Source organism: Bombyx mandarina, chromosome 11, assembly GCF_030267445.1.
Source record: "Bombyx mandarina strain Sakado chromosome 11, ASM3026744v2".
NCBI lineage: Eukaryota > Metazoa > Arthropoda > Insecta > Lepidoptera > Bombycidae > Bombyx > Bombyx mandarina.
The window spans coordinates 15,275,650-15,290,969 of record NC_143218.1 but is presented as its reverse complement, the minus strand read 5'-3'; the positions used below and the strand labels follow the sequence as shown (position 1 = coordinate 15,290,969).

Here is a 15,320-nt window from a genome sequence, read left to right as displayed (position 1 = left end):
AATTTTTTTTATTTGGTTATTTGATGTGTTGCTAATGTACAGATAATCCTAATTTTTTTTAATTTAAAGCTTACACCCGTAAAATGACGATGGGCGTGTAATATTAAATTATTTCGCTCACGCACATCGATCCGTAGTTTCACTTAATGAGACCCACAGTTCTGACTTCAATATTCATTCACCATAAATTTTAATTGTTATGGTGGGAAAATGACTTCACATTCCACCTGATGCTATACAGATACTGGAGCTCATAGACACTACAACGTGAATACCGTTGGATACATCAATAAGATTAGTCTGATTTCTTTTTAGGTATTGTGACACTGTAATTTACTCTCTGCATGGTAAAATGGCAAATGGTACCCACTCATCATTTAGGTTTGAAGGGTAGAATATCAATATTGATCAATATCGACTGTACGCCTCAAGCGACAGTTACGTTGTCTATGGATTTCAGTAATCACTTAACATTAGATAGGTCGTTAACTCTTATCCCGTCTCTTTATTCTATCTACACATACACATAGCATTTAGTCGAAGGTCTACAATTCAAGTTAATTAAGTTCGGTGTTTTTTTTAAACTGCTGACCCACCAATTCCTTAGTGTCAATCGTCTTGTCAATAAAAATAATGTCAGTGTATTGTCAAATTATGTCAAAATTCAAATGTCAATGACATTTCAGCAGTTTTGTGAGTCAGGCCAGATACGAAAGGCACAGAATTTATAATCGTTGAAATCATATAGGCAATTGTGAAGTAAAATATATTTCAATGCTTTTGGAAATAATGTAAAATGGCTATAAACCTAGATAAACATAAAGAAGCTTTAATCAGTGCGTGGAGAGATGTATTAGACGAAAAAACCGAAACGAACTGGTAAGTGTACATAAAATGAATGTGGTCTCGTCCTAATTGGTGAGGAAGTTAAAACATACGCTCATACGATTTAAGTAGCGAATTTCGAACATTAATTACCATGACCATTTATGAACTCACAGTGTAGATTGCCTTCTGACTGTGTAACTAACTGTACATCAAGTCACTGGAGTAAATTATTTTAAAATAATCATTTGCAGTCTAATAAACTTGTATAGTTTAGGTTTTTTGTATTGTATATGGAGGTTTCAAGAATCAAAATTTTAACATAAGAAACCTCTCATTTTTATATTTTGATTTCAGGGCCTTGTATGGTTATGAAGGGCTCACAAATGATCTCAAGTTCGTCAGCAAAGGAGATGGAGGCTTAACTGAGTTGATTGATGACTTGAATAGTGGGAAAATACAATATGCATTCTTAAAAGTGGATGTACCAAATGGAAGCATATCTAAATATGTGCTTATCAACTGGCAGGTATAACTTTCCCATAGATAAGACGTTAGATAAAGTACTTTGTCAATATGCTTAGTCTCATATTATTTAAAATATTCTGTATACATATATTTTATCTTAAATATTATTTAGAATTAACGAGGTTCAGCTTAAAAATCTGTTAGAGAATTCCTAGAAGTTATAAGAAAGATAGTTCTAGAATTTTATTATGACAAAATTTTATTATGACTTCAATGATATCTGAGCTTTCATCAAAATATATTTTAAGGTTATACATAGATTTAAAGCCTGTTTAAGGGCATATCATGAGGCCACGATAAATTTGGAAGGCCTCAATTATTTACAAAATAAATTTAGAGATAGTTAGAAGGAAAACTTAGGAAAAGTAGGCTTTCAAAATGGACAAAATTGGGAAAAAGGGATGAATAAGGGAAGACAATTGCTAGAATCCTCTCTTCTATAAATTCAGTAAGAGTGGGGTTGTTGCTTGCATTCAAACTGCAGGATATTTGAAAAATAAAATTAAATGTATATATTACGTAAATATAATGTAATAGTGTGATATACAGGGAAAAAACATGTTACTATAACTTTATATTAACATATTTTTTCCCTTTTTATCTACCTAATCTTATACCAACCTACCTTATACCTAAAAAGGTGAATGGTCTATCCTGATAAATTGTTTTTTTTTATTTTTATTGCATAGATAGGTGATCAAGCTCACAGCCCATCTGGTGTTAAGTGGTTACCGAAGCCCGTAGACATCTACAATGTAAATGCGTCCACCCACCTTGAGATATGAGTTTTAAGGTCTCAGTATAGTTACAATGACTGCCTACTACCAGTAAATACGCAAATTATAATTTTGCTTTTCTATTACACGATGTTATTCCTTCACTGTGGAAGTCAATCTTGTAAATTTGTTAAGTATGTGTATCATTAAAAAAAATGGTACCAACCACTGGTGCATCGCTTAACACCAATGCACCAGAAGTCTTATCCTTTAGGCCATGACAACTTCAAAAACTCTATGAAAATCATTTAATTGTGTAAATCTTGTTAGTTATCTAATAGTTTTGCATGTTCATGTTCAAGGGTGAAGGTGCACCAACTGTTAGGAAAGGAACCTGTGCAAATCACATTAAACATGTGGCTAATTTCTTCACCGGTTTCCACTTGACCATGCACGCAAGAACCGAAGATGACTTAGATGAAAAGATAATCCTAGACAAACTGGCCAAAGCTGGTTCAGCATTTAATTTCAAGTCGAGTAGACCCGAGGAATTACCGCCAAGTGGACCAGTTGGGACTGCATATCAGAAAGTTAATCCGGGTAAGGGTATAGAAGACCAGAAATATCAATAAGATAATTCCATATTTTCACGTATAAATTTTATCAACAGTAATTTATATCACCTGTTTATGGCAATGGCTTTGTTTAGCTTTCATAAGATTTCTTGATGCTGTAATAAATTACTGTTTAGTGATAAGACAAGATTTAATCAAAAATCCTGACCAAACTTGGTGATATTGTTTACAGTTCATACTGATACTGGATTACAATTTATTATTTTTTTATTATTTTTTTTACATTTATTTTAACCAAATTTTGTTTTTTTTAGTTAAAGAAATCAATTCAAAAGAGAGAGACCAGTTTTGGCAGAAAGAAGAAATTGAAGAGAAGAAAAGAATAGAAGCAGAAAAGAAAAGGAAAGAGGAGGTTTGTTGACTATTTAAGTACTTTCTTGTCATTTCATAAAAAAAGGAAAATGTTAATTGACATGTATGACAATATACTGAACTGCACCCTTGCTAAATGTCCAAGTGAACTACCACGAGTTCCAAAAAATACCTTTTTAAAGATTCAATTTGTACAGTGGGGTGTGAGGGATATCAAATAATGTATCTGAGACAGAGATTTATTTTTTCCATTTTTATTATTATTTTTTTGGACGGAACACGTTCCAAGGACGTCTGTAGGCTGATCGAGCGAGAGAGAGAGAGATAACTATTTATTTCGCAGAGGAGCTCAGAGCCCACTTAGTTTTAGAGGTTATTGGAGCTCATTGACATCACAATGCGAATTTCGCCACCCATGTTGAGGTCGTACTCTCAGTTGTATTTAAGGGCTCACCTGGAAACTAGAACGAATCCCTTTTTTTCTTTCTTTCCGCGGTTCCTTTCTTTCAATTATCACATGATTCTGGCCTTGAATTCATCTATTTAACAGGATAAAAGAAAAGCCGAGGAAATGGTCAGAAGAAGAGACGAGTTAGAAGCACAGAAAAGAGCCAAAGCCGAACACGACAAGTAAGTTTCAAAAAATTGCTTCTTTTTTTCCTACCTAAGCCGATAGCCTTGAGAGGCTATATCAGCGTAACCTTAATTAGTAGGGCTTAATTAGTAGAGCTCACGGGGCTCAAACCTGACGACGTTGCTAGCACGAACCCTAGCAAAAACCGTGCTTCGCAGAATCTATCACCGGATCGGAAACGCGACCCACTGAGAAGATCCGGCGAGAAACTCAGTGGGCTCTTAATGTATGGATCAGCTTATTGGACCACTAAAATGGCGGATGAAAGGCGATTGCATTCAGCAGATGCGAATGTTCTGATGGATGTGTAGAGTAACGAGAATGGATAGAATATGGGATGAATATGTTAGAGTCTGAAAGTGGCAACTATGACAGAGAAGTTGAGAAGTGCGCCTTTGGGATGGTATGGACATGTGATGAGACGAAATGAAAATGAGGTTGGTAAGAGAGTGCTAACTATGAATGTGGAAGAATATAGAGGAAGAGGTAGACCTAAGAAGAAATTGATGGATTGCGTGAAAGACGATATGTGTAAGTGGGGAGTGAGTGAAGAAATGGTATATGACCACCATTTTACTGAGAATATATTATATTTCATCCCATATCATGTTATTTCATTTCATTTTGCTCCATATTATCATTTTTCATAAAAATAAGAATATAAATTAAAATAAGACATAACTTAAAGGTCTTAGTTACCAGGTCATAAAATCCCTTAAAAAAAAAGTAAATAGTGGTAGCTGCGAAAACAGACATCACGCAGTCTCTGACAGTGGCCTAGTCACTCATGCGCGTTCTGGCTTGTTGTTAAGCAGAAGTCCAGTGGAAACTGTGAGTCCTACCGGGGTGAGTGCGAGCGAGGCGCTCCGGCGGCAACGGTCTGCGGAAGCGAGACAGTTGATCGGCTCCTCCACCGCTGCTGCACGAGCACTCTTCCAACAGAACTTGGCTCAAGGACAGATCAACACTTCAAGGTCACTACTATACAGTAACATCTGTACTAATATTATAAAGAGGAAAGATTTGTTTGTTGTATTGAATAGTCTCCGAAACTACTGAATCGATTTGAAAAATTATATTATTTCACTGTTTGGAAGCTACACTATTCCCGAGTGACATAGGCTATAATATTTTTTGAAAAAAATTAGAGATCCTTATTAAAACTCCAATAATGTAACCAAAAGGTGTAAAAAAAAACCTAAAAGATTCTTTACATCGCGTGCCTTGCGAAAACTATTGATAATAGAATAAAATAATGTACTACGACTTTGTAGAACACATTATTATTTACAAAAAATGTTGCGACAGCATATGTTTAACTGTTATAGTTATGCCGCAATAAGTGTTCTTTTATTTTTGAAAATAAAACAACGTCAAGTATTGTCGGAATTTTTGTTAAAGACCCGGGCGGAGCCGAAGCGGGCCGCTCGTTAGATAATATACGTATACTAGCCGTACTCGCCCGCTTCACTGGACATTTAAAATTAACATTATTATGTATTTATTGTCATTATTATTAGGGAGTCCAAATACTCATATAAATATTAGCCTATCCATTAAATACATGTATTTTCTACATGGATACCAAGTTTCAAATCAATCGGATGCATGGTTCGGTAGTTATAACGGAACATCCGTAAAAACCACTGTAGATTTATGTATTAGTATAGAAGTATAGATTAAGGCAGTGTCAACATTAGAGGCTATTTTCGCTTGCACCGTTTAGAAGTGAAATTTCCAGAATTAAAACGTGACCTAGTGAAAATAATATAATTTTTTAATCATAGACGAATAATTTTTATGATCATGAATCAAGCGAAAAGTGTTGGATGTTTTTGTTAAATTGTAATAAACTAATCTCGTCATACAGATAAATGCAGAGAAGATGCAATCATTAATCTCATTATTTATCTAGACAACAACTAAGTGATTAACTATTGATGGACACTATAAACGATTTGACAAAAGCTTTGGTGCATAATACAAAATTAATTGAAAAAAAAACATTTCAGATCAAATTCGATCCCAGAAAAGCCAGTACGTAGTTCAGTGATCGCGCAACGCATCAACACGTTCACGCGAGGTCAATCACCCCAACCGGTTTCGCCGGTCAAAGCCCCTACGAAATTGGACACGAACATTCCGGAAGTCGGGGGGCAGCCCGAAACGAGTCCCCTGAAGAACATCGATAAGATCAAGATGAGCCTAGAGAGTCCTTCCCAGATTCAGTACGAGCCGATCATCGACCCGTCGGACTTGAGTCCCAGCACTGACGTCGAGCCGGCCTCGTTCGGTGACGTCACGTACGCGGAATGCAAACGTGACGACAGCTACCGGGACATCGGAACGGACTCTTCGAAGCAAAGCGAGCCGATGATAAAGCAGAACATTCTGGAAAACGACATGTTCGACGCAGCGTACTCCAGTTCGAACGAAAACGACGATGACGATAGTGACAATAAGTTCAGCACGATCAAACGGTCGCCGTACAGCAAGAGTAGTGCGGCCGAAGACACCGGCAAGGAGCTCAGCCGACAGAACACAGTCATAGAGAATGTTAATTACAAAAAAGAAGCCAACGGTACCTTAAATGAAGGTAAGGCCTGTCATTTTATAAAACTCCCAAAAAAAAATTTTTTTATTGCTTATATGGGTGGACGAGTTCACAGCCCACCCGGTGTAAGTGATTACTGGAGCCCATAGACATCTACAACGTAAATGCGCCACCCATCTTGAGATATAAGTTCTAAGGTCTCAAGTATAGTTACAACGGCTGCCCCACCCTTCAAACCGAAACGCATTACTGCTTCACGGCAGAAATAGGCAGGGCGGTGGCACCTACCCGCGCGGACTCAAAAGTCCTACCACCAATTTGAAATTCGACCTTATTCACTGATGCCTAAAGATTTAGATTCGTTTATGTATTAAATTGTCTTATTGTTTTGTGATATGCAAGTGATTAGTAATTCAGATTTTTAGGTAAAGAGATTCTTGAATTATCTGCAGATGCATCTCCTGAGGGTTTAGAAGAAGAGGGTACAATATACGAAGATCTCAATGAAGATCCTGGACTGACCGCTAGGGCGCTGTACGATTATCAAGCTGGTGAGTTTACTTGTAAGCAGCGGCTTGGCCCTGCCCCTAGCATTGTTGAAGTCCATGGGCGACGGTAACCACTCACCATCAGATGGGCCGTGCGCTCGTCTGCCTACAAAAATAAATAAAATAAAATTCATTTAATTCAGACCCTCTTAAGTCCATATGTTGTAAGTAGAATAATACTTAGAACTATGTTAGTAAAATTAAAATTAAAATTAAAATTAGCAATTAAAACATTTAAACATTTAATTCATAAATCTGCGCTGCTTTGAGGCACCTGGTATATGGGTATGTATATGAACCCAGTGTCTCAAAACAGCACATTCGGGTTTATTACCTATAACCATGAGGATATTATTAGTACTCGCACGAACCCCACGCATCAGTGAGGCCGTTCGTTTGCGGATGATTGATGAAAAGTCATCCACGTGAGCATCCGCAAACATACCTGATGCGCTACAGTACCGCGGGAGCCCCAACAACACCCTGAAAGCATTATTATATTGCACTCGGAGAGCATTGTATGCCCGCCGCGCATATCGAACCCACAGGGTACAGGTATATATGGACTGGCAAAAGGCCTTGAACAAGGTTACCTTAACCTGTGCGGTACAACGGTAGAACCTGCGGGCCAGCATACTGCAGCGGACAGCCAACGCTCTCCGTTCCCTTTCAATATCTGCATCATCTTTAACAAAGGCAATAACTAAAAAAAATAATCACTGTCTGCGTTCTATGAAATTTATTAGATCTATCAAAAATATGTAAAAAAAAAGTAATATAATGAAATTATAACTGACTTGTTTTTTATCATTTACTTACATTAAATTACAACAACGAAAGCCGATATTATAATTGAATTGTTTTATCATAGGTTTACCTAAGACATAAACAACGTCATATTTGCGGCATTTATGGAGATGCTCTCTAACAGTACCTCCTGGCAGCTGAATTAAATAAATAAATAATAATTAAAAAAAACTTTTATACACATAACAGCGGACGAGTCTGAGATAACGTTCGACCCGGGGGACATCATATCGCACATCGAGCAGATAGACGCGGGCTGGTGGCAGGGGCTCGGGCCGCGGGGGGAGTTCGGCCTGTTCCCCGCCAACTACGTGGAGCTTCTGCCGGCGCACCCCCGCTAAACACCCCACCCCCCAACCCCCCGCCTACCGGTGGTAAGTCACCTCAGACAGAATGTATTAAACGCTCCCATACATATGAAAAAACAAAGCGGATTAGTCACGCTTTTTTTCCCCTACCTATTCTTGTTACCTCGAGGGATTATTCTGGATTCATCGAACCGGGAGTGTTGCCAACACTGGCCCTAGCAAGAGCAATGCTTCACAGAATCTACCACCGGATCGGAAACGTGATCCACTGAGAAGGTCCGGCGAGAAACTGTGGGCTGAGTCACGCTATCAAACACGCTGTGCATCACGCGGTCTCGTGAGGTTAAAATCAACGATCAACTGTGGTTACTTTGCGGTATCGTTCCTGTCAAAATTCAACACATGACTCAATGCTAGTATTCAGACAGTATTTTATTCGCTTACATTTTTCTACAATGTGTATGGAAATGTTTTAAAGGCATTTGTTAGGCATTGTATAAACAAAGCAGTTTATTATCGATGTCGTAACATAGTAAAACCGTTTAAAGTTCAATGCCGAATACAATAACGAGACAAATGTTTCTACGATCATAACGTCGGTTGTATTATAAGGGAAAAATATCGATAAATTTGTGACCTTGTCAACTAGCGGTTGAACAAGGTTTGATTGATTAAAATGCTTTGAACGATTTTTAAATTTTTATTGCTCCACAATGGGAGTTTTATTACAACGACCGATGAAACTCTAGGATTAAAAGTTATCAGTTTAGTTGATATTATTTTTAATCTCCGTCAGTACATTCTAACTACTAAATTAGATTGAATGTGCCTTATCATAATGATTGCGATAATGTTCCCTTCAATATTAAAAAAATATATCTGATATTTGTAAAACATTGTAAACGGCTTATATGATTCTTAAATAAAGACTGCTTTAATTGGTATGAAATTGAAAGCACATTATGGAAATAATTGAAACAATTATGATACGAGATGTAAGTTGCCCTCCTCCTTCGTGTGGAATTAACTAAATAGTTCAGATAAGGGATGGGCACTTGAAAATTAATTAAATAACAATATTTGAGTGGTATAAAAATTAATAATGTCAAATGCTATGTCAATAATTTTTATTTGAGTTATCTTACCACAGAATATTGCGTTAATTATTTAATTAATTAACATTTTGGAACTTTTCATTCTAGATTTATTTTTGTCAACAAAATATTCGAAATTTTGATTTAATTTGGCCAGCATAAAAGTCATTGAGAATTAAATGTATGAATATTTTCATAACTAAATATAATAAAATTGAAAAAACTAGTATAAAAAATGGCCGAAATATGTAACATTGGAATGCATTGGACTGAATTATTGTGCATTTCTTTAGTTTTAACTCTAGTAGATCTCACTAGTAGTGCAATGTGAAAATTAGATTATTGTCGATTTTGATTTATGTAAATGCACATATTTTTTGCACACTTGAACTTAAAATTGAAAATGTAATAATGCTTATACAAAAATATTTCAATCAGTTTTGTGAGTTTGATCATTTCTATTTGAATACAATCAATAATGTGTTAATTTTCTTTAAGTGAAATTGTAACTAAGCTCACATATAATATTGTCATTTTGTGTCTGTCCTATATGATAAGATTTATAGGAATGGACCTTACCAATGTTAAAGCGATATTTTATTCATTGTTTATAGTTAGGTGATACAGTGATGCTTCCATGCTTCAGTATAATGTGAACTTATTTATAAGCTTGGAATATGTATCGGAAGAATTATGAATAGTGACTAATTAGCATACTAAAGAGTATGATGCATGTTTTTTTATCTTTCATATGTCGGTCGGAATTTGAATATGCATAAATACATTTATTAATCTATTTTAGCGATGGTAAATAAATTTAAGTGAATTTTTTAACACTTATTATGAACACTTTTGAAAATCGCATTATTTACAGGAGTATTTCCTACCGTTATCTGCATATTAACGTCTCTCTCAATATATATTATGAAGTGTCATGTGTTAAGTTAAAACAATAATAATTTTCCATTTTAATTCCGAATCTACATTTATTATGCTTTATTTTTGTAATCATCGGCTTTATTATTCGCTTTTTTAGATTTAGGTACTTAGAATTATTATGAAATATGAAGCAATATGTAGCTAATTATATTAGTTTACGTTTATACATTTGTTCTGATTGTTTTAATGTCGATTTTACTTGTGTATGTACGTAGCGCCATATATTAAATGATTATTAAAAAATAATAATTTCGGACTTGGTGATATTGTCGTAACAGTATTAGAGAATGCTGGGAAATATTCAATGTAATATTACAGAAATACGCCAGACAGATACGCCTTATAATGATATTTTCTTGTGTTTCTTGTAACGCTATTTTAAAATATTAATAACTAAATTGTCAATATAACATTTAACAAAACTGTAGTTTCCGGTATTGTGGTAATAGTTTGTTTTTGTAAGTTTGCAAATAACGATAAGAATACGTAATTTGCTACCTGATATTATCTCTATTAACCTAATTAGCGCCTACGGCTAAATTTCGGACGATAGTCTAACAAGAATCGATGTCTAGAAAAGCCCTTTTAATAAATTAATGGAACAAAAATCAAGTTTCATATTTCAAATAACGTACTTACGGCACGACCGAAATGATTGTATTTTTACAATAATTTGACGTATTTAGAGCATACGTTAATTTTGCCATCAGAGATGTCGATTCTATTTAAAAAAGTTATAAATAATAATGTGGACTTTTTGTAATTTTTTATTAAGGGTTAGTGAAGCCCGGTCGTGCTCCCCTTAAGACAGAATTCTCTAACTGTGCGAAAAACATAGGTTTCTGGAAACTACTCGCGTTGTATGACAGAAACTTTCTCTGCAGTGCCAACAATACCTGTATCAAGTTTCATCAGAATCATATGAATGGTTTTAGAACGCATAGATGACAAACATACTTAAAAAAACGAACAAAAGTTCATTACTTTGATGGTCCGAACACTTTATAAAAAGTTTATCTGTTCTTATCAGTATAGGGGGCTTGTAATATGTACTATCAAATAAAGACGAAAGAAAGATGAGATACGAATGGCTAATGGATTTGACGAAATAGTTTTGTGACACCGACGGAAAATTTGACATCATCAGAATTCAAGTCCATGATGAATTTTAAAGAACTTCACAAAATTTTGTAAATTCCCAAAAAAAAAAACAACCGATCGATATATAAATATGCGTGACGTATCTTATTCATTCGGCACCTTGCATTTTACACTGTGCCTGTTTGTTATAAAATAGTCAATCGATGATGCTAAAAATATCGTGTGCTATGTATGATCCTAAATGCCTCATTCGTAAAAACCTAACATTACACCTAAATAAGAATTGATCGATTAGAAATTAGATTAGTACATAAGAGAAGAATGTGAATATTGGTGGGTGATTGTAACTCTACAAAATAGTGTCTTAATAGTGCCAATTCATTAATCAATTTTACTATTTACACTAATAAACAATAAACTGTGAATTTTGATTCATTTTAAGTAATGTAAAAATGGTCACAAACTGAACCTTTCTTAAAGAATGCTATAATTTTAGTAAGTACTGCACAGTCTCAATTCTCCACTACGGAGATATTTTAGCACTTACAATACTCAAGGCGATGTCTGAATTTGCCCCAATTTAGATGTTTAAGAATAATCACTTGAATATACGTTCAAACAAATATAAACGAGCAAGAATGATGTTATAGTGACGTTATTTGTATACTTTTGTACTCGAAACTAGGTATAAACAATCTGTTGCCGATAGCTCATAAAGTTACAGAAGTTTAGTGTGACCAGGAATGTGTACCTCTACAATTGCAGTAGAACTTTTGTATGGTGCTCCATTGTATTATGGGTTTACATATTGTATCCGATTATGAAAATAAACAAGTCCTATAGTCCGTAATAGTTGTTTTATTGGTTCAGATCACTCTTAAGTGAGTCGACTATTATCAAAGCCGGCAATCTGACTTTTGGACAATGATTGATAAATCAGAAAAACGAATTATTGACTTTGTATTCCATTGGCAGTCACAAAACTCTTCGGAACGACATCTTAGATAAATAACAGGTTAACTATTAACCTTTATTTAATGCAAGTTTTAAACCGTATTCTTTGAAGGAGACGATTATATTCAAATCAATCTGTATTGACATATCAATGAAATTTTTTTGTCCAAATGCACAGATTGCCACCTTTGATAATAGACGACTCAAGTGCTCTTTCACGCGCCTTACATCTTATTTTTAGAATTAATGGGACATTTTGCAACGTTGCTTTTGTGTAGGCGATGTTAGACGAAAAATCAATTCTAGATTTTTTATTATTACTAGGCTGCACTAAAAGTATCGGGAATGGAATATTTCCACTGTTCCTGTCATATTAAAATCTTTTTAATTGAAAACTCCTTGGTTTTAAAAATCGAATACCATTTATTTTTTAAAAAAAAGATTCTTTTGTCTTGTCACGAGGTTTTGTCAAACTTGTTTAGTCGTTGAGAAAATGGAATTGACTCGAGAAAATTCAAGAGCGATGATTTATTATGACTTTCGAAGTGGTTTAACACAAAAACAGTGTGTTGACCGGATGATTTCTGCATTTGGTGATGAAGCCCCATCCAAAACCACAATTTATCGCTGGTTTGCTGAGTTTCAACGTGGACGTGTCAAGCTCAGTGATGATCCCCGTCAAGGTCGTCCAAAAACTGCAGTCACCCAAGAAAACGTTGATGCTGTGCGTAAGCTGATTGAGGAAGATCGACATGTCACATACCGCGAAATTCAGGAAACTTTAGACATTGGCATGAGTCAAATACAAATAATCTTGCATGAACAATTAGGTGTAAAAAAGTTGTTTTCCCGATGGATACCGCATTCGCTCTGTGAAGAGCAAAAAGCGACTCGCGTTACTTGGTGCGTCAGAACTCTCGAAAGATTCCACGCAGGATCCTCAAATGCTGTATACAACATTGTATCAGGTGACGAATCCTGGATATACGCGTACGAACCCGAAACAAAAAACCAGTCACGAGTTTGGGTGTTCGAAAATGAGTTAAAGCCAACAAAAATTATTCGTTCACGGAGTGTTACAAAAAAAATGGTGGCCACGTTTGTCTCCAAAACCGGCCATGTTACGACTATTTCTCTTGAGGGATAAAGAACGGTTAATGCAGAATGGTATGCTAGCATTTGTTTGCCACAGGTCGTTTCTGAACTCCGTAAAGAGAACTGCAACCGCCGCATCATCCTCAATCACGACAATGCGAGTTCTCACACCGCGCACAGAACAACAGAGTTTTTAGAGCAAGAAAACATAGAATTATTAGACCATCCGCCGTACAGCCCCGACCTAAGCCCTAATGATTTCTATACTTTCCCTAAAATAAAGAATAAATTGCGTGGACAGAGATTTTCATCACCTGAAGAAGCTGTGGACGCCTACAAAACGGCCATTTTGGAGACCCCAACTTCCGAATGGAATGGTTGCTTCAATGATTGGTTCCATCGTATGGAAAAATGTGTCAAATTTCGCGGAGAATACTTGGAAAAGCAATAAATACATTTTTAAATAGTAATGTTGTGTCACTTCGTTAATTCCCGAAATTTTCAGTGCCGCCCTCGTATTGCTTAGATGGGTGGACGAGCTCACAGGCCACCTGGTGTGAAGTGATTACTTGAGCCCATAGAAATTTACGACCTAAATGCGCCACTCTCCTTGAGATAAATTTTAAGGTCTCAGGCATAGTTACATCTGCTGCCCCACCCTTCAAACCGAAACGCATTACTGCTACACGACAGAAATAGGCAGGGCGGTGGTACCTAACCATCCGGACTCACAAGAGTTCCTACCACCAATAATTACGCAAATTCTGCGGGTTTGATTTTTATTACACGACGTTATTCCTTCACCATGGAAGTCAATCGTGAACATTTATTGAGAACGTATTTCATTAGAAAAAATGGTACTAGCCTGAGATTCGAACACCATTGCATCGCTAGATACGAATGCACCGGACATCTTGTCCTTTAGACCACGACGACTTCAGATTGGATTCAGGTAAAATTCGTCACAGACTAAAAGTATTATCTGTCGTATCACTCTTGTCAGATCGGTTGTGATCGTCATTCAGTATCATTACTGTGGGCAGCTATGGGCCTCACGAGTAATCGCCACTTCTCACGGTTTGTGGTGAGCCTGATACACTTCTCAACACTCAACTGCCGACCTAACTTGGCCGGTCCATCGCATGGGCAACTAAACTAAACTACACTAAAGTAGCTATACATAAATTAGTAAAGTAGTCTAGTCGATGAATAGTATTTTTCTTTTATATAAATGAGGCCGTCAGCGCAGAAGTGGCCTAGCCCGAAATTTTCATATTCGTGCTTATACTATACTGCAATTTATTTAAAACATGAATAAATTTTGATGCAAAACCGGCCTACCTATAGTTTCACACGTAGATAACAGATGGATTTGTAAATATTATTTTTGCGCGTATTGTTTTTGCCTACAAAGCAGTGTAAAAGTAAATTCAAACCTCATTATCTCCATGCGAACTATGGTAAGCTTAAGACACTTTTGCGCTGACGGCCTCATATAGAAAATGGAGAAATAAAAAAGTTAACCTACAAGGGAGCATTACTGTGTAAGAAGCGGATTTACTCGCTGTAACGCGCGGGCGTAGTTCTTATCGACGCCGCTAGTTTGTTTATTTTTTTTCCATTCTACACTACCCGTTTTTTTTTGTCAGTGGGAAATCGCCGGACTTCCGCCCTTCACTGGGGATGGAGGGCGGGGCATGTCGGAGTCGAACCGACTAAAACCTCCTGTTGCTCAACAACCAGCATCCAAACCTCGCATGAGACAGAGCTCATGAAAAGGCAAAGGGAGGAAAGTGAAGCGTTTAGTGCGGAGCACATCCTCCCATCACCCTTGCCCTCTACACTACCCTAGCCACAGTATTTATACAACAGGCTCATTTCGTTGCTTTAGATTTCGATTTTCACTTAAATTCCCGCATATAATTTACTATTAGCTTCATAGGTGCTTTACAGGATCCTGTTATTAACATTCAGGTTAGCATTCTAGAATTTAAATTTAACTTTCCCAATAAAAAATATCATTCCTATTAAAGCTACCTATTTTATTGGTTTTGTGTACAATATTCCAATTTTTTAGTTTCCAATCATGCGTTATTTTTTTTTTAAAACGACGTCATATTGTTTAAAAACTTACGATATCCAAATCAACCGCTCAAGTTCTGGTTGTTTATATGAGCACGTACACATCCAGTCCGCTTATGTGTTACGAAATTTATGTGAAATTAATGAGTTTTAAAAATAATTCACGGTGTGTTCACCATGTCCACTAC

General features: G+C 36.1%; 1 protein-coding gene across 1 annotated transcript; it reads left to right on the top strand.

Moving 5' to 3' along the window:
- The first annotated feature begins 675 nt into the window (after positions 1-675).
- On the top strand, positions 676-11,851 carry Abp1 (Actin binding protein 1). Its single transcript, XM_028172143.2, has 9 exons — positions 676-879; positions 1,183-1,354; positions 2,432-2,669; positions 2,959-3,056; positions 3,567-3,646; positions 4,466-4,624; positions 5,663-6,246; positions 6,657-6,755; positions 7,749-11,851. Exons 1-9 carry the CDS (start codon positions 797-799, stop codon positions 7,898-7,900), a joined length of 1,665 nt encoding a protein of 554 aa, XP_028027944.2. The 5' UTR covers positions 676-796; the 3' UTR covers positions 7,901-11,851.
- Positions 11,852-15,320: the final 3,469 nt, after the last annotated feature.

Excerpts from the sequence above, each read along its gene's own strand:
- Abp1 (XM_028172143.2), top strand. The coding sequence starts at position 797 with ATGGCTATAAACCTAGATAAACATAAAGAAGCTTTAATCAGTGCGTGG. Across the intron at positions 880-1,182 it reads GAAAAAACCGAAACGAACTG|GGCCTTGTATGGTTATGAAG; the intron begins GTAAGTGTACAT and ends TTTTGATTTCAG. Across the intron at positions 3,647-4,465 it reads GCCAAAGCCGAACACGACAA|AAGTCCAGTGGAAACTGTGA; the intron begins GTAAGTTTCAAA and ends GTTGTTAAGCAG.